Source organism: Drosophila miranda (assembly GCF_003369915.1).
Source record: "Drosophila miranda strain MSH22 chromosome Y unlocalized genomic scaffold, D.miranda_PacBio2.1 Contig_Y2_pilon, whole genome shotgun sequence".
NCBI classification, from domain to species: domain Eukaryota; kingdom Metazoa; phylum Arthropoda; class Insecta; order Diptera; family Drosophilidae; genus Drosophila; species Drosophila miranda.
In genome coordinates, this window is record NW_022881614.1 from 5766256 (window position 1) to 5782492 (window position 16237).

The 16237-nt window shown below is 44.6% G+C and overlaps 4 protein-coding genes, 1 long non-coding RNA gene and 1 pseudogene across 7 annotated transcripts; 5 read left to right on the top strand and 1 right to left on the bottom strand.

Annotated features, from left to right (window-relative positions):
* The first annotated feature begins 1215 nt into the window (after nucleotides 1-1215).
* On the top strand, nucleotides 1216-4436 carry LOC108160102 (plant intracellular Ras-group-related LRR protein 7). 2 transcript variants are annotated; one of them, XM_017293893.2, is made up of 5 exons: nucleotides 1216-1988; nucleotides 2063-2245; nucleotides 2312-2459; nucleotides 2521-2832; nucleotides 3073-4436. In XM_017293893.2, the coding sequence occupies exons 1-5, from the start codon at nucleotides 1658-1660 to the stop codon at nucleotides 3113-3115; spliced, it is 1017 nt and encodes a 338-aa protein (XP_017149382.2). In that variant the 5' UTR covers nucleotides 1216-1657; the 3' UTR covers nucleotides 3116-4436. The 2 variants fall into 2 exon arrangements, with proteins under 2 accessions (XP_017149382.2, XP_017149381.2); XM_017293892.2 differs by having other exon boundaries at nucleotides 1218-1988; nucleotides 2999-4436.
* On the bottom strand, nucleotides 3279-4177 carry LOC117193770. The gene is made up of 4 exons (XM_033398497.1): nucleotides 4110-4177; nucleotides 3903-4029; nucleotides 3499-3836; nucleotides 3279-3436 (listed from the first exon to the last, which is right to left on the bottom strand). Exons 1-4 carry the CDS (start codon nucleotides 4118-4120, stop codon nucleotides 3304-3306), a joined length of 609 nt encoding a protein of 202 aa, XP_033254388.1. The 5' UTR covers nucleotides 4121-4177; the 3' UTR covers nucleotides 3279-3303.
* Nucleotides 4437-4776: 340 nt separating the features above from the next.
* LOC117193623 lies at nucleotides 4777-6266 on the top strand. Its single transcript, XM_033398360.1, has 2 exons — nucleotides 4777-6070; nucleotides 6141-6266. The coding sequence occupies exons 1-2, from the start codon at nucleotides 4988-4990 to the stop codon at nucleotides 6168-6170; spliced, it is 1113 nt and encodes a 370-aa protein (XP_033254251.1). The 5' UTR covers nucleotides 4777-4987; the 3' UTR covers nucleotides 6171-6266.
* Nucleotides 6267-10321: 4055 nt separating this feature from the next.
* Nucleotides 10322-11832, top strand: LOC117192790 (annotated as a pseudogene).
* A 1320-nt stretch (nucleotides 11833-13152) lies between these two features.
* LOC117192791 (EF-hand domain-containing family member C2-like) lies at nucleotides 13153-14108 on the top strand. 2 transcript variants are annotated; one of them, XM_033397549.1, is made up of 3 exons: nucleotides 13153-13570; nucleotides 13633-13767; nucleotides 13861-14108. In XM_033397549.1, the coding sequence occupies exons 1-3, from the start codon at nucleotides 13520-13522 to the stop codon at nucleotides 14005-14007; spliced, it is 333 nt and encodes a 110-aa protein (XP_033253440.1). In that variant the 5' UTR covers nucleotides 13153-13519; the 3' UTR covers nucleotides 14008-14108. The 2 variants fall into 2 exon arrangements, with proteins under 2 accessions (XP_033253440.1, XP_033253439.1); XM_033397548.1 differs by having other exon boundaries at nucleotides 13154-13570; nucleotides 13633-14108.
* A 254-nt stretch (nucleotides 14109-14362) lies between these two features.
* On the top strand, nucleotides 14363-14856 carry LOC117192792. The gene is made up of 2 exons (XR_004474445.1): nucleotides 14363-14455; nucleotides 14516-14856. It is a non-coding gene; the product is annotated as an uncharacterized LOC117192792 (long non-coding RNA).
* Nucleotides 14857-16237: the final 1381 nt, after the last annotated feature.

Below are 16237 nucleotides of genomic sequence, written 5' to 3' on the forward strand. Positions count from 1 at the left end.
TGGTTCAGCTGGGACACCCTGGTAAGTGCTCATAGCTCTGACGATCTCTCTCTACCTCTCTTAATTAACGCCTTATTCCTCCATAAGCCATAACGGAAAAAGTCTTCACTGAGACGAAACTGACGATTGCACGATCTCCCAGATCTTGGGCAAAAAGCAACTCACAGTTATATTAACGCAGGGTGTTGGTGGCTCGCCATCTTCATTCCTCCCCAGGTGCAAAGCTTTACTTGACTGACCAAAGTTTGCTATGCTAAATAATGCAAATAAGGCAAAAATGCGAGTACTCATCAGGGGTAAATCCCATCTTCGATCGTTTCACACCATTTGCTGGGTGAAATTTGGTTTGTTTTCTCTTCTCTTTGTTTGTCCACCGCTGCGGCAAAATCCCCCATTCCATAGGCAGATTTGTTTAAAAGCCAAAGTACAGCTACAGATTCTCATCAGTTCGTTGAGAAGTCTTGCCAGAAACATGAAATCTGTGATCGCTTTTATTGTGCTCCTTTTGAGCCTAGTCGGAGCACTGCCCGCTCCTCATGTAGTAGTCGTTCCACTGCCACTGGGACTGCCAATTGGACTGCCGCCACCGCCACCACCGTACTATCACCATCACCACCATCATTCGCCAGGCTATGGCTATGGACACAGAAATAACTACTATGGATGATACCTCAATCGATGCGTATGCCCCATGGATAGATTTATGTATTTGTAAAATAAGACTATTGCTAGGCTTTATGCCCTTGAAGCTGTCACAAAATCTTGATAAGTGATGTAATATATTAATATTATATTAACAAACGATAAATATTGTGACATTTCCGTCATATATCCATTTTATATTCTATTGTGCGTTAAAAACGATCCGCTTGGATCATTTTATGGACTCGATTCTATGTAGGCTAAAGCTCTATATAAAGCTTAGCTCTGGCTGGTTCCTTAATTTGACTTTGCAGAACGCAATAGTTTAGTACAAAGCTCTCAAAGCTTCTTCTCAAAAAGCATCCCCTTCCATATGTGTAAATATGTACATACGTTGCAGCAACGACCTTGAAGGCTGCAACAAGCGCAACAGCAACAGAAACAGCTACAACAACATGTAGGAGCAGTTAGCTGCAAATCAATTCCGGGGACCGGGGAAAATTCAATGTCAGGGGCATAAGCTTTTCGTGCAATTTGTCATTTGGCCGCTCCGCTCTTCTGTATCCGTTGCATACTCTGAGGCGGGCAACACATTACGCATACATCGATGGCCAGTGCAAGCAGCGATTTATTAGAGAAATAACTAAATATTTAAGAACCATTTGGAACAAACAAAAAAGTGGATTCGGGGGCTATTGAGTGCTTATCGCGAGCGAGAAAATTGCGACAGAGAAATGAGGCAAATTTAGCCGAACGAAAGAAAATTTTTGGTCGCCAGAGCAAACTGTTGCTGCTGGTGTTGTTGTATCTCTTGGTGGCTGGTGCACCAGGGTGCTTGCTGCTGGTGGCAGTTTGTGTTTGGTGGGTGACGGTGCCAAGTGTTGATCATGACCGCGTAAAAATACGTATAAATATAATTAAAATCGAGAAACAGAAACAAAATCAAAGCAAACAAGTTCGCTTCACACGATATTCAAATAAAAATCCCAAACGAAAATTGTATAACGGCAGCGAGATGAACAGAACGATATTGCACTGGAGCTATCTGAACTTCAGAGATGTGCCGATGGACCTGTTCCTGTATGAGGATCTAGAGGAGGTATACCTCAAGGAGAACTTCATTTCGGCGATACCCCAATGGCTGCTGAGTATCACGACCCTCAAGTTTATCCATCTAGCGGGGAACAACCTGACCGAATTGCCCCATGACATCTATATGCTGGAGAACCTTGAGTTCCTCGATGTCTCCAACAACGAGCTGAAAGAGCTGCCGCCCACACTGGGTCTGCTGCTCCGTCTGCAGCAGCTGAACGTCTCCGGCAATACGCTGACAGAACTACCAAAGGGTAAGAGTACTAGAACGCCCCACTAGCGACTCCGGTATCCACTGCATTGCCCACCCTACTGTCAACCCTTTCAGACATGAGCAACTTGCGCAATTTGGAACATTTGAACATATCCAAGAATCGGTTCCGACGCCTCCCCATACAGCTGAGCGAATGCGTCCGCCTCAACGAGCTGAACCTGAGCGACAATGAGAACCTGCTGCACATACCCGGGCGCATCGCCAACCTACCGATGCTACAATCCCTCGCAGCTGATCGTGAGTACTTCGAATACAATACCAAGCCAAAGATCGAGATGAGTATTGGGTACGGTTCTCTTGCAGGCTGCGCTCTCATCTACTTGCCGGCTGCTCTCTCCAAGTTTATGAACCATGTGCGCATATTTCACAACACGTCGATCAATTACTTGCCCATGATCTACGAGAAGTTCTATCAGAACTTCTACGACAATCGCCAGAAGTTCACACTCATGTATGTTATAGATCCACCTCTACATGATTGCAACTCTACCTACCCTTCGCTTCAAATGCAGTACCATTAGCCACAAGGGTCTGTTCTGGGTGCGGGAGCTTGCTACATACAAACGCCTGCTGCTTCCGGTGGGCACGCGAAGAGTCTTCGAAGTGCCCTCCAAGGAGAACCGGATCACACTCTACGACGACTGTTTGCATGCCATCCAAACGCTGAACCGTCAGGTGCCTGTCTACGAGAACAGTGCTCTGCACCGCCTCCTCCCCGAGCCTTATATGAGCTCGCAGATTAACAATGGCGCCATCGCCCGCTGCACGACTACCCAATGCTCGAGGTGTTTGTACACTACCTACTACTTCATGGTTGTCAAGAGGTGAGTGTTGATGGAGGGCCTGCCTGCGTCAATGTTTTGATCTGACACCCAAACCGGTCCCGAACGCTTTCTAGATTAGCCAACCGAACCTTTCATAGCAATAAGAACTATACTACAGTAGATTGGGGATTGGGGCCATGTTTGTGTACACATTGCCTCTTTACAGATTTGGGAGCTCTTCAAAGCAACTTTTCACCTGTAACTTCTGTTCTCAATCTTGCGCCAATTTCTGGCTTGCAGCCAACAGCAGAAGATACTTTCAACTCCCCTGCAGAGTCTCTGATGATGACGACGAAGACGTCGACAACGGTCCTAGGAAGTAAATTTGGATGGAACGTCCGCCTAAATGTTGTAAAAATGCACTCATATACGTACATGTAGAATTGTTTAGATACTATTGTACCTTTAATTAGTTGTGTAAATGTTGTGTGTTCTACTGGCAACCAGCGCCTACAAACTCTTACTCTAAGCTTAAACAAAACTCTGCGTTGGACCCCGCTCATGCAGGTGGATATAGTCGTCAAGGACACAGTGCGACGCCTGCGGATATGCTCGGCCCATTCTATAGGCATCCAGATATCGTTCGTCCAGCGTTCGATGGGGTCTAGCAGATGGAGAATAATAGATTAGAGATTAGCTTCAATTTGGACCTGGAAATTCTCTTACCTCAGCAGTCTGTGCAACAACTGGGCATAGAGGCCACTATGCTCGTGTACTTGTCCATTCTCGCAGATCAGACGATCCAGACAAGCCGTTCCATTCTGCCCAATCTGCGACATATAGTTCTCGGCAAACTTGAACAGCAGAAGCTGCGGCTCATCCACGATAGGCGGAACGGCAGGAGGATTAGCACCTTTTAGGTCACGAGCACTGCTCCAAAGATTCCACCAATAAATTGGTGTCTGCGGCTCATTGAATTGATAATGGAAATTCATCAGCCAGACCAGCCAGCGCCAGGCCTTCTTCTCTTGAAACGGAACCGGAAAGGCGCATCCAGTGACCAGCTGTGCAGAGAATATGTCTTACTTATTGATGTTACACTCTTCAAAAATATTCCTACGATAGTTCACCTTGACAACTCCTCCATTTTGGTAGATCAGGAAGCGTTTCTGCCTCCGGTGATGATGCCAGGACGTGAGACTGGGGCTCAGGGCCCGCCCACCTTCCACAGCCAGCAAAAGCATCGAAAGAATCATTCTATAAAAAAGTTGAATACTTTAATTGTATATCCTATGTATGTGTAGGCAAATCCGTAACTTGTAGGTCAAATCACTCACATGAGATTCATTCTGCCGCTTTTCGTGCTGTCCGCTTGGGCTCTGGACAGCGTATACCATACTCTTCGATTTTATGACAGAATTTTACATAAAAGAGAAGATCAAAGATGAAAGATGGAAGGTGAGAAAAAGCACGTGCTGTCGGTGGGTTTCCTGCTTTTGCATGTCCGACTAATTAGCGAACAACGCGACGTCTGCGCCGAAAGTAATTAGAGCCAGAACTTGTTACCAATCTGGCTGAGTAAATCAAAGGCAGATGGTTCTGGCAGCCAACGAACAGCAGAAGAACAGCAACTCTCATAAGTATATATCCACCGAAAACTGAAACCAATCTCGTTTAGATCTCTGTGTAACTAATTGTGATGTGTGTTTACGTCCGATCGAAAAACAAAAACTGGAAAATTCAATTTTTTTGTTTAGTGGAAATCAAAACTTAACCAAACCAAATATTAATCAACGAAAATTTATATGGATGTTTATATCAAGCTATTGTAGCAAGGTAATAATTAGTGAGGCATTCAACTAGTATTTAAAATAGCATACAGCGCGCATTGGTATTTACCGCACCATCGATACACTCGGTGGGAAATACCAATAGTGAGATATCGGATAAGAAACATCGAGAAGAGAGTGAGGGCACTTTGTAAATGGCGATTGTGAGAGACGGACGCGCAGCTAATAAAAAAGAGTTACATTAAATCACCGGGTTTGTGTTTTTATACCTATACCGTTCACTCACGCACCGATATTGGTCACTACAATTCCCGGGTTAGACGGCCTACAATTTCAGAAGTGGGATACGATCAATCGCCGCCAGTGAAAAATAGCGAAAATTTTTATTATCTCGTCCGTCGAAGACGCCATCGCTGAAAAAAAACATGTCGGACTTGGTCGGCACGGAGGAGTTCTCGGCCGCCCAGCTGCGCGAATGGCTGGAGTACCTCAATCTACCAAAAGGTGGAAGCAAAGCTGCCATGGCAGCGAGACTTAACGAAATACCAGTAGAGCTGCGGGGACAGGGACCACCGGCAGCCGAAACATGCGAGAACGAGAGGGAAGATGAGGCGGCCGCAGATCAAGACTCGACGAAGAGCGAACGCAAAGAGAAGAACGAAAAAGCACCGCAAGCGCCTGGGCACAACAACAACCATGGCGAATATCGAGCAGAGGTTGAAATGTTAAAACTGCAAATCGAGCTGCTGAAGCTGCAGAGCGAGAGGGAGAAGGAAGGGAGAGGAGAGAACACAACACCAGCCGCCAGCAATGACGCTGGCGTCATGTTGCTAAATGCCGCCAAAGACATGTTGCCAACATATCATGGCAACATTTCTGGAAACAACGATGACGTCACAACTTGGATCGCGCAGTTTAAGGCCGTCGCAAAAGTGAACAAACTGAAGGATGAGAAGCTACTAATGCTGCTAATGTCGAAGCTTAAGGACAAAGCATTGGTGTGGCTGCATTCGAGTCCGGAGCACATGTCGCTGCCAATCGATCAATTGTTGAACGTCATGGAAGACACTTTCCATCCCAAGGAAAGCAAACTGTTGCTCCGTCGCAAGTTCGAGTCCCGTTCATGGGCACGTGGCGAGGAGTTCTCGATGTACTTCAACGCCAAAGTGTCGCTGGCATCCCGCATAGTCATTGACGACGAGGAGTTTATTGACGGAGTCATCGAAGGTATCCCAGATGTAGGCCTGCGTAGGCAAGCCCACATGCAGTGCTTTGGCGCTCCATATCAACTACTCAAGGCGTTCGAGAAGATCATGCTGCCAAAGAAGTACGGTTCAACTGAAGGGGCAAACACTGGAGCCTCGCCAACACCCATTCGCTGCTACAACTGCAACTCTTTGGGCCACGTGGCAGGGGAGTGCCGCAAGCCCAAGCGCGAAAGAGGAGCGTGCTACGGATGCGGCAGCATGAGTCACCAGGTGTCACACTGTGACGAAAAGAAGTACAAGGTACATAACGATTATATATACAAATTTAATATATACATTAGCAATTACAATAACAAATGCTTGTCCTTAAATTGCCTCATCGACTCAGGGAGCCCAATAAGTTTTATGAAGTTATCGTGTCTAGAGCACCAGTCGGAAAATAACCTAAATAAAGTGGAAGAGCGCTCACGATTAAGTTCGAACGAAATCAAAGAAGATGATTTAAGTTTATATAAGTTTAACAAAGACAAGAAAAACAGAGAAATTGAATTTATTTTGAATAAAAATGCGGATTACGCTTATGTTGGACTAAATAATAGCAAACTTAACATCTTTGGTAAAATACCCAGTTTTGTAATTATTAACAAAAATCGAATCAACTTTGAATTACTAGTAGTGGCAGACGAGTCGATGGGCTATGAGGCTGTGTTAGGTAGGGATTTTATGAATTTATGCAAATTTAAAATTGTAAGTGACATTTGCAAGGAGAAGGAGAGTGAGACAAAAAACGAGTGTGAAATAAAAAATGAGTGTTTAGAAAAAAATGAGTGTTTAGAAGAAAATGAGTGTTTAGGAGAAAATGAGTGTTTAGAAGAAAATGAGTGTTTAGGAGAAAATGAGTGTTTAGAAGAAAATGAGTGTTTAGGAGAAAATGAGTGTTTAGAAAAAAATGAGTGGAAAATAGAGAATGAGTGTTTAGGAGAATATGAATGTGAAGTTAAAGATGAGGGTGTTAAAGAGAATAAGCATGAAGTAGAAAGTGGAGGCAAGGTAGAAAATGAGTGTTCTGCAATGGTTGAGTGTCTGGAAGACAGCGATACCTGCGAGAGCGTAAAAACCAATTTCAACGAACTACCAAGCCAGTATCCAGACAAAGAAAACGACTGGGAGTTGAAAGTAGGGACAGATTGTAGCCAAGAACTCGCAGGACGACTTAAATACATGTTTAGGACAGCGTATGTAAACGCAGAAAGACCAAACTTACCACAAACCAAGTGGGAAATGAAGTTGAATTTCGAACACGAAAAACCGTTTCATTGCCCACCTAGAAGACTGTCGTATAGCGAAAAAGCCCAAGTACAGAAAATGATAGACGAATACACAGAAAAAGGTTACATCAGAACCAGTGAGTCAGAATACGTTTCGCCTATAGTACTGGTAAAAAAGAATTCGGGAGAGTTGAGACTGTGCGTCGATTATCGCACACTTAATAAAGGTATGATAAAGGACAATTACCCAACACCTCTGATAGACGACCTACTAGATAAACTGTCAGGGAAAAGACTTTTCACCAAGTTAGACCTGAAGAATGGATACTTCCACGTATTTATGCATAAAGATTCAGTTAAATACACATCGTTCACGACCCCCATGGGACAATACGAATGGTTGAGGATGCCGTTCGGGTTACGAAATGCATCGGCGGTGTTTCAAAGATTCACAAACAACATTTTTGCAGATATGGTAAAGGAAGACAAAGTTATAATATACATGGACGATATTATGGTAGCAACTAAAGATAGTGATAGTCACATGGAAATTTTACAAGAAGTGATGAGACGATTGGTAGAGAATAAACTTGAATTAAGGATTGATAAATGCGAATTCTTACAGTCAGAAGTTAAGTACCTGGGCTATTCCATATCGGGTAACGGAATTAAACCAGATACGAAGGGATTACAGGCAGTAAAAGGGTTCCCAGTCCCCACGAAAACGAACGAAGTGCAGAGTTTCTTAGGGTTATGTTCTTACTTTAGACGGTTCGTAAAAGATTTTTCTACGAAAGCTAAGCCCCTTTATGATTTGGTCAAAAAAGACAGGAAGTTTGAATTCGGTATCGTAGAACTAGAATGTTTCGAACAACTCAAAAGTAATTTGTTGGAAGCACCGATCTTGGCACTTTACAATCCCAGAGATCCGACAGAATTACATTGAGATGCAAGTTCGTTAGGTTTCGGGTCAATTCTAATGCAGAAGAAGGGTGATGGCAGAATGCACCCGGTGTTTTATTTCTCCAAGCGGACAACAATTACCGAAGCAAAATACCACAGCTTTGAACTGGAGACACTAGCGATAATTTATGCACTACAACGGTTTAGAGTATACGTGCAAGGCATACCCTTCAAAATAGTGACAGACTGCAACGCGCTAACTATGACTCTAAACAAAAAAGAACTCAATCCACGCATTGCCCGCTGGGCGTTAGAGTTACAAAATTATGACTACAAGTTAGAACACAGGTCAGGAAGTAGAATGCAACACGTAGATGCGCTAAGCAGAGCCGTTCAGATACTCACGGTAGACACAAACACCTTTGAAGAAAATTTAATTATATGCCAAAACAGGGATAAAAAACTGATGGAGCTGAGAGAAACGTTACAGAAATCAGAACACAAACATTATGAGATGAGAAACGGAATAATATACAGGAAAAAAGATAACAATACTATCCTATTCTGCGTACCCGAGGAAATGGAAGGCCACGTACTCTATAAGTACCACGATGAACTAGGGCACGTCGGTATAGACAAGATGACCGACGCTATATCGAAAAGCTACTGGATCTCAAACGTAAGGTATAAAGCCAAGCGACACATTGAAAACTGTCTAAAATGCATAGCGTACTCAGCAAAACACGGAAAAGAGGAAGGGTTTTTACACAACATACCAAAAGGGTCAGGACCATTCGAGGTAGTACATATCGACCATTTCGGGCCAGTCGACAAAGGCAGGGCCAACAAACATGTTTTAGTAGTAATAGACGCGTTCACCAAATTCGTAAGACTTTATACGACCAAAACCACTAGCACAAAGGAAGCAGTAATTGCAATGAAAGATTATTTCCGAGCTTACAGTAGACCCAGATGCATTGTGTCAGACAGAGGAAGCTGTTTCACGTCAAAAGAGTTTGAAGAATTCTTAGAACAGAGCAATGTTAAACACGTAAAGATAGCAACAGGGTCGCCACAGGCCAACGGGCAGGTAGAAAGGGTGAACAGAAGTTTGGGACCCATGATTGCAAAGCTTGTTGACCCGGAAAAAGGATTACATTGGGATATGGTAGTGGAAACAGTAGAACACGCGATGAACAACACAATTCAAAGAACAATTAATGAACACCCGAGCAGAATGTTGTTTGGGGTCGTACAAAAAGGAAAGGTTTCAGATTTACTAAAAGATCATCTAGACGAACTAACCGAACAGCGGGCAACAAGGGATATAGAAAAGATTAGAGCAGTAGCAGGCACTCATCAGGAAAAAATACAGTCTTATAACAAACAAGCAACAAATTCAAAGCGAAGGGAGCCACACGTGTACGTAGATAATGATCTAGTTATGGTGAGAAATTTCGACACTCATACAGGGGTGTCTAAAAAGCTTATCCCGAAGTTCAAAGGACCTTATAAGATATCAAAGGTGTTAAAAAATGATAGGTATTTGCTAGAAGATGTAGAGGGGTTTCAACAATCAAGGATCCCGTATAAAGGAGTTTGGGCGGTGGCAAATATGAAGCCGTGGATTGAAAATGGTAATAATGCAAATGTCACAGGGAATCAAAATGAAGAAAATGATTGTAACACGTAAACTTAGAATATTAAGAGTAAACCACACCCAACTGTAATAAATCAACCTATCTAGAAACTAAATTAAATGTAAGGAGTTCAGGAGCACTCCGGTCAGGATGGCCGAATTGTAGCAAGGTAATAATTAGTGAGGCATTCAACTAGTATTTAAAATAGCATACAGCGCGCATTGGTATTTACCGCACCATCGATACACTCGGTGGGAAATACCAATAGTGAGATATCGGATAAGAAACATCGAGAAGAGAGTGAGGGCACTTTGTAAATGGCGATTGTGAGAGACGGACGCGCAGCTAATAAAAAAGAGTTACATTAAATCACCGGGTTTGTGTTTTTATACCTATACCGTTCACTCACGCACCGATATTGGTCACTACAATTCCCGGGTTAGACGGCCTACACTATCAATGTTTATTGCTTGTCCCCTAATTGGGTGACCTCAGATGCTAATTAAATAAAGAATACTTGGGCCCCCTAAGAATCGATGTTGTGGTGGGATGGGATCTATATATGCATCTCCATAGATACAGCGCTACCAGTTGCAAATGATTGACTGGATAGTGCGGCGCTGCCATGACGAGACCCCGCCATTGCCATAGCAGTGTTTGTTCCATTTATCGAATAGCGGTACGGTGGAGAAATGTCGAACGAAAGCACATTGCAATCTCAGCTGCGTAGCATTACCTGCCATAGATTTGATTTTCTTTTCGTCACAAATGTAACCAAAACGCTTCGGCAAAAGATTTCGCTAGTCAAAATTCTCTAAATTTCAAGTGTATTTTATCCCAAAGCGATCAAAATTATGCTGCGACTGCCAGGGATGCCACTGCTGCCGGGCGCACAGTTCTATGATGTGAGTAGGTCCTAGGTCAGATGCAGGGATGAGATGCATGACTCCTCCTCTCTTTTCTCCTCCTCGTAGTACGGGAAGCGTCGCCATCCCCGACAGCAGACGCTTATGCACTATCAGGGCATACAGATGCTCTCCGATCACCGGGAGCCGGAGCTGGTGGAGCCCAATGGCATTGTGGCGGATCCCAAGTGCCCGCCAATGCCCGCAGAGATCAGCACCCTGTGGGCACCGAAGGTGACTACGAAGGTGCCACCGTGGCTGGCCTATGACAAGCAGGTGCTCTGCTTCAACGCCTACTTCAAGGAGAACCTCACCGAGATTTACCATGGCCCGTACCAGGTGCGCAAGGTCAGGATCTACTTCTATCTGGAAGATGGCAATATGCAGGTCACCGAACCGAAAGTGGAGAACTCGGGCATTCCGCAGGGCTGTCTGGTGCACCGTCAGCGCATACCCAAGGCGCCAACCAGGGACCGGGAGTTCATCTCTATCTTTGACCTCAACGTGGACACTGATGTGCAGATCTTTGATCGCGTCTATCGAATCAGCGGCTGTGACATTTTCACCAGACAGTTCCTCAATCGAGCCGGGATTCATGTGCCCGAGACGCAACAGGAGCCTAGTGATCCCACCACGGAGATACGCAAACGCTCTGGGCTAAAGCAAACATTCAGTTGCAGCAGTGCCGTGCCCAAGCGCCATTCCTTTGCCCAGTTCCTGGAGTTCGACAGACGCGTGCTCAAATTCCATGGCTAGTGGAACGATCGGAGCGAGTTTGGTGACGTGCGGAAGTTGGAGATTTGCTACTATCTGGCCGACGATACCATAGATATAAAGGAGAAATTTCCCCGGAACTCCGGACGCGAGGGACCCAGTACTTTCCTGAAACGAGGCAAGCTACCCAAAGAGTTCTCCGGGCCGACGCAGCCGGGTCAACAGACATCGGTGACGCTGCTACTTTAATTGTATATCCTATGTATGTGTAGGCAAATCCGTAACTTGTAGGTCAAATCACTCACATGAGATTCATTCTGCCGCTTTTCGTGCTGTCCGCTTTGGCTCTGGACAGCGTATACCATACTCTTCGATTTTACGACAGAATTTTACATAAAAGAGAAGATCAAAGATGAAAGATGGAAGGTGAGAAAAAGCACGTGCTGTCGGTGGGTTTCCTGCTTTTGCATGTCCGACTAATTAGCGAACAACGCGACGTCTGCGCCGAAAGTAATTAGAGCCAGAACTTGTTACCAATCTGGCTGAGTAAATCAAAGGCAGGTGGTTCTGGCAGCCAACGAACAGCAGAAGAACAGCAACTCTCATAAGTATATATCCACCGAAAACTGAAACCAATCTCGTTTAGATCTCTGTGTAACTAATTGTGATGTGTGTTTATGTCCGATCGAAAAACAACGAGGGGGAACGTTGTGAGTTGCTGCGGACACCGCAACTCTACGGTTATACCCGATACTAAGTCAGTATGGCTCTCCTCCGGCAGACGCCGCTAATATTAAACGACACGACAAAGAGTGCGTGCGAGAGAGACAGAAAATCAGTCTGAGCGTGACGTCGGGCGCTGCGTAGCCACTGCAAATTGATTTGTTCCTATTGGCTATAAAAATGATCTGATCTGATCCAGATTCAGCAATCTGATAGATATGGTCATTATCTATGATTCTGCGTTTTTAGTTTTCTCGAATGTGCAATATTGTGGATGCAACAGATTTTCGTCTTTTGTGTGGGCGGAAGGGGGTGGGGCGAAATTTTAAGATACACGTTTTATAGTAAAATCTAACAGGAGTGCGGATACCAAATTTGGTTACTCTAGCTTTAATAGTCTCTGAGATTTTTTAATATCCCCAGATTTTCGTCCTTTGCGGGGGCGGAAGGGGGTGTGGCGAAATTTTGAAACAAACTCGTCTCGGTCCGATATATTAGGAGTGTGGATACCAAATTTGGTTGCTCTAGCTTTTGTAGTCTCTGAGATCTAGGCGCTAATGTTTTACTCTAAGCAAAGCCGCCTATGCTACGTGTGTGTTAGAGAGAGACAGGGCGAGAAAAAATGAAATTGTTTTCTTGATGCTGGCTATAATAATAATAGGATCCAATTCAGATTCCGCAGTCTTAAAGATATGGACATTCTCTACAATTTTACGTTTTTGGTTTTCTCATATCTTTAAAATTGTGGATGCCACAGATTTTCGTCCTTTGTGGGGGCGGAAGTGGGCGGGGCGAAGTTTTGAAATATTTTTGTAGCAGTGACATATCACAGAAGTCTGGATCCAAAACATCGTTGCTCTAGCTCTTATAGTCTTTGAGCACTAGGCGCTGAAAGGGACGAGCAGACGGACAGACGGACATACGGACGGACGGACGGACAGACGGACAGACAGACAGGGCTCAATCGACTCGGCTATTGATGCTGATCAAGAATATATATACTTTATGGGGTCGGAAACGATTCCTTCTGGACGTTACACACATCCACTTTTACCACAAATCTAATATACCCCAATACTCATTTTGAGTATCGGGTATAAAAACTGGAAAATTCAATTTTAATGTTTAGTGGAAATCAAAACTTAACCAAACCAAATATTAATCAACGAAAATTTATATTGATGTTTATATCAAGCTATCAATGTTTATTGCTTGTCCCCTAATTGGGTGACCTCAGATGCTAATTAAATAAAGAATACTTGGGCCCCCTAAGAATCGATGTTGTGGTGGGATGGGATCTACATATGCATCTCCATAGATACAGCGCTACCAGTTGCAAATGATTGACTGGATAGTGCGGCGCTGCCATGACGAGACCCCGCCATTGCCATAGCAGTGTTTGTTCCATTTATCGAATAGCGGTACGGTGGAGAAATGTCGAACGAAAGCACATTGCAATCTCAGCTGCGTAGCATTACCTGCCATAGATTTGATTTTCTTTTCGACACAAATGTAACCAAAATGCTTCGGCAAAAGATTTCGCTAGTCAAAATTCTCTAAATTACAAGTGTATTTTATCCCAAAGCGATCAAAATTATGCTGCGACTGCCAGGGATGCCACTGCTGCCGGGCGCACAGTTCTATGATGTGAGTAGGTCAGATGCAGGGATGAGATGCATGACTCCTCCTCTCTTTTCTCCTCCTCGTAGTACGGGAAGCGTCGCCATCCCCGACAGCAAACGCTTATGCACTATCAGGGCATACAGATGCTCTCCGATCACCGGGAGCCGGATCCCAAGTGCCCGCCAATGCCCGCAGAGATCAACACCCTGTGGGCACCGAAGGTGACTACGAAGCTGCCACCGTGGCTGACCTATGACAAGCAGGTGCTCTGCTTCAATGAGAACCTCACCGAGATTTACTATGCCCCGTACCAGGTGCGCAAGGTCAGGATCTACTTCTATCTGGAAGATGGCACTATGCAGGTCACCGTGGTGACCGGGCATTCCGCAGGGCTGTCTGGTGCACCGTCAGCGCATACCCAAGGCGCCAACCAGGGACCGGGAGTTCATCTCTATCTTTGACCTCAACGTGGACACTGATGTGCAGATCTTTGATCGCGTCTATCGAATCAGCGGCTGTGACATTTTCACCAGACAGTTCCTCAATCGAGCCGGGATTCATGTGCCCGAGACGCAACAGGAGCCTAGTGATCCCACCACGGAGATACGCAAACGCTCTGGGCTAAAGCAAACATTCAGTTGCAGCAGTGCCGTGCCCAAGCGCCATTCCTTTGCCCAGTTCCTGGAGTTCGACAGACGCGTGCTCAAATTCCATGGCTACTGGAACGATCGGAGCGAGTTTGGTGACGTGCGGAAGTTGGAGATTTGCTACTATCTGGCCGACGATACCATAGATATAAAGGAGAAATTTCCCCGAAACTCCGGACGCGAGGGACCCAGTACTTTCCTGAAACGAGGCAAGCTACCCAAAGAGTTCTCCGGGCCGACGCAGCCGGGTCAACAGACATCGGTGACGCTGCTACTTTAATTGTATATCCTATGTATGTGTAGGCAAATCCGTAACTTGTAGGTCAAATCACTCACATGAGATTCATTCTGCCGCTTTTCGTGCTGTCCGCTTGGGCTCTGGACAGCGTATACCATACTCTTCGATTTTACGACAGAATTTTACATAAAAGAGAAGATCAAAGATGAAAGATGGAAGGTGAGAAAAAGCACGTGCTGTCGGTGGGTTTCCTGCTTTTGCATGTCCGACTAATTAGCGAACAACGCGACGTCTGCGCCGAAAGTAATTAGAGCCAGAACTTGTTACCAATCTGGCTGAGTAAATCAAAGGCAGGTGGTTCTGGCAGCCAACGAACAGCAGAAGAACAGCAACTCTCATAAGTATATATCCACCGAAAACTGAAACCAATCTCGTTTAGATCTCTGTGTAACTAATTGTGATGTGTGTTTATGTCCGATCGAAAAACAACGAGGGGGAACGTTGTGAGTTGCTGCGGACACCGCAACTCTACGGTTATACCCGATACTAAGTCAGTATGGCTCTCCTCCGGCAGACGCCGCTAATATTAAACGACACGACAAAGAGTGCGTGCGAGAGAGACAGAAAATCAGTCTGAGCGTGACGTCGGGCGCTGCGTAGCCACTGCAAATTGATTTGTTCCTATTGGCTATAAAAATGATCTGATCTGATCCAGATTCAGCAATCTGATAGATATGGTCATTATCTATGATTCTGCGTTTTTAGTTTTCTCGAATGTGCAATATTGTGGATGCAACAGATTTTCGTCTTTTGTGTGGGCGGAAGGGGGTGGGGCGAAATTTTAAGATACACGTTTTATAGTAAAATCTAACAGGAGTGCGGATACCAAATTTGGTTACTCTAGCTTTAATAGTCTCTGAGATTTTTTAATATCCCCAGATTTTCGTCCTTTGCGGGGGCGGAAGGGGGTGTGGCGAAATTTTGAAACAAACTCGTCTCGGTCCGATATATTAGGAGTGTGGATACCAAATTTGGTTGCTCTAGCTTTTGTAGTCTCTGAGATCTAGGCGCTAATGTTTTACTCTAAGCAAAGCCGCCTATGCTACGTGTGTGTTAGAGAGAGACAGGGCGAGAAAAAATGAAATTGTTTTCTTGATGCTGGCTATAATAATAATAGGATCCAATTCAGATTCCGCAGTCTTAAAGATATGGACATTCTCTACAATTCTACGTTTTTGGTTTTCTCATATCTTTAAAATTGTGGATGCCACAGATTTTCGTCCTTTGTGGGGGCGGAAGTGGGCGGGGCGAAGTTTTGAAATATTTTTGTAGCAGTGACATATCACAGAAGTCTGGATCCAAAACATCGTTGCTCTAGCTCTTATAGTCTTTGAGCACTAGGCGCTGAAAGGGACGAGCAGACGGACAGACGGACATACGGACGGACGGACGGACGGACGGACAGACGGACAGACAGACAGGGCTCAATCGACTCGGCTATTGATGCTGATCAAGAATATATATACTTTATGGGGTCGGAAACGATTCCTTCTGGACGTTACACACATCCACTTTTACCACAAATCTAATATACCCCAATACTCATTTTGAGTATCGGGTATAAAAACTGGAAAATTCAATTTTAATGTTTAGTGGAAATCAAAACCAAATAACCAAACCAAATATTAATCAACGAAAATTTATATTGATGTTTATATCAAGCTATCAATGTTTATTGCTTGTCCCCTAATTGGGTGACCTCAGATGCTAATTAAATAAAGAATACTTGGGCCCCCTAAGAATCGA

Coding starts and splice junctions, on each gene's coding strand:
- LOC108160102 (XM_017293892.2), top strand. CDS start 1,658: ATGAACAGAACGATATTGCACTGGAGCTATCTGAACTTCAGAGATGTG. Junction 2,246..2,311: donor ACAATCCCTCGCAGCTGATC/GTGAGTACTTCG, acceptor GTTCTCTTGCAG/GCTGCGCTCTCATCTACTTG. Junction 2,833..2,998: donor TACTTCATGGTTGTCAAGAG/GTGAGTGTTGAT, acceptor GCCTCTTTACAG/ATTTGGGAGCTCTTCAAAGC.
- LOC117193770 (XM_033398497.1), bottom strand. Junction 3,837..3,902: donor AAAATGGAGGAGTTGTCAAG/GTGAACTATCGT, acceptor TTCTCTGCACAG/CTGGTCACTGGATGCGCCTT. Junction 3,437..3,498: donor TTGTTGCACAGACTGCTGAG/GTAAGAGAATTT, acceptor TCCATCTGCTAG/ACCCCATCGAACGCTGGACG.
- LOC117193623 (XM_033398360.1), top strand. CDS start 4,988: ATGTCGGACTTGGTCGGCACGGAGGAGTTCTCGGCCGCCCAGCTGCGC. Junction 6,071..6,140: donor GTGACGAAAAGAAGTACAAG/GTACATAACGAT, acceptor GCTTGTCCTTAA/ATTGCCTCATCGACTCAGGG.
- LOC117192791 (XM_033397548.1), top strand. CDS start 13,520: ATGCTGCGACTGCCAGGGATGCCACTGCTGCCGGGCGCACAGTTCTAT. Junction 13,571..13,632: donor CGGGCGCACAGTTCTATGAT/GTGAGTAGGTCA, acceptor TCCTCCTCGTAG/TACGGGAAGCGTCGCCATCC.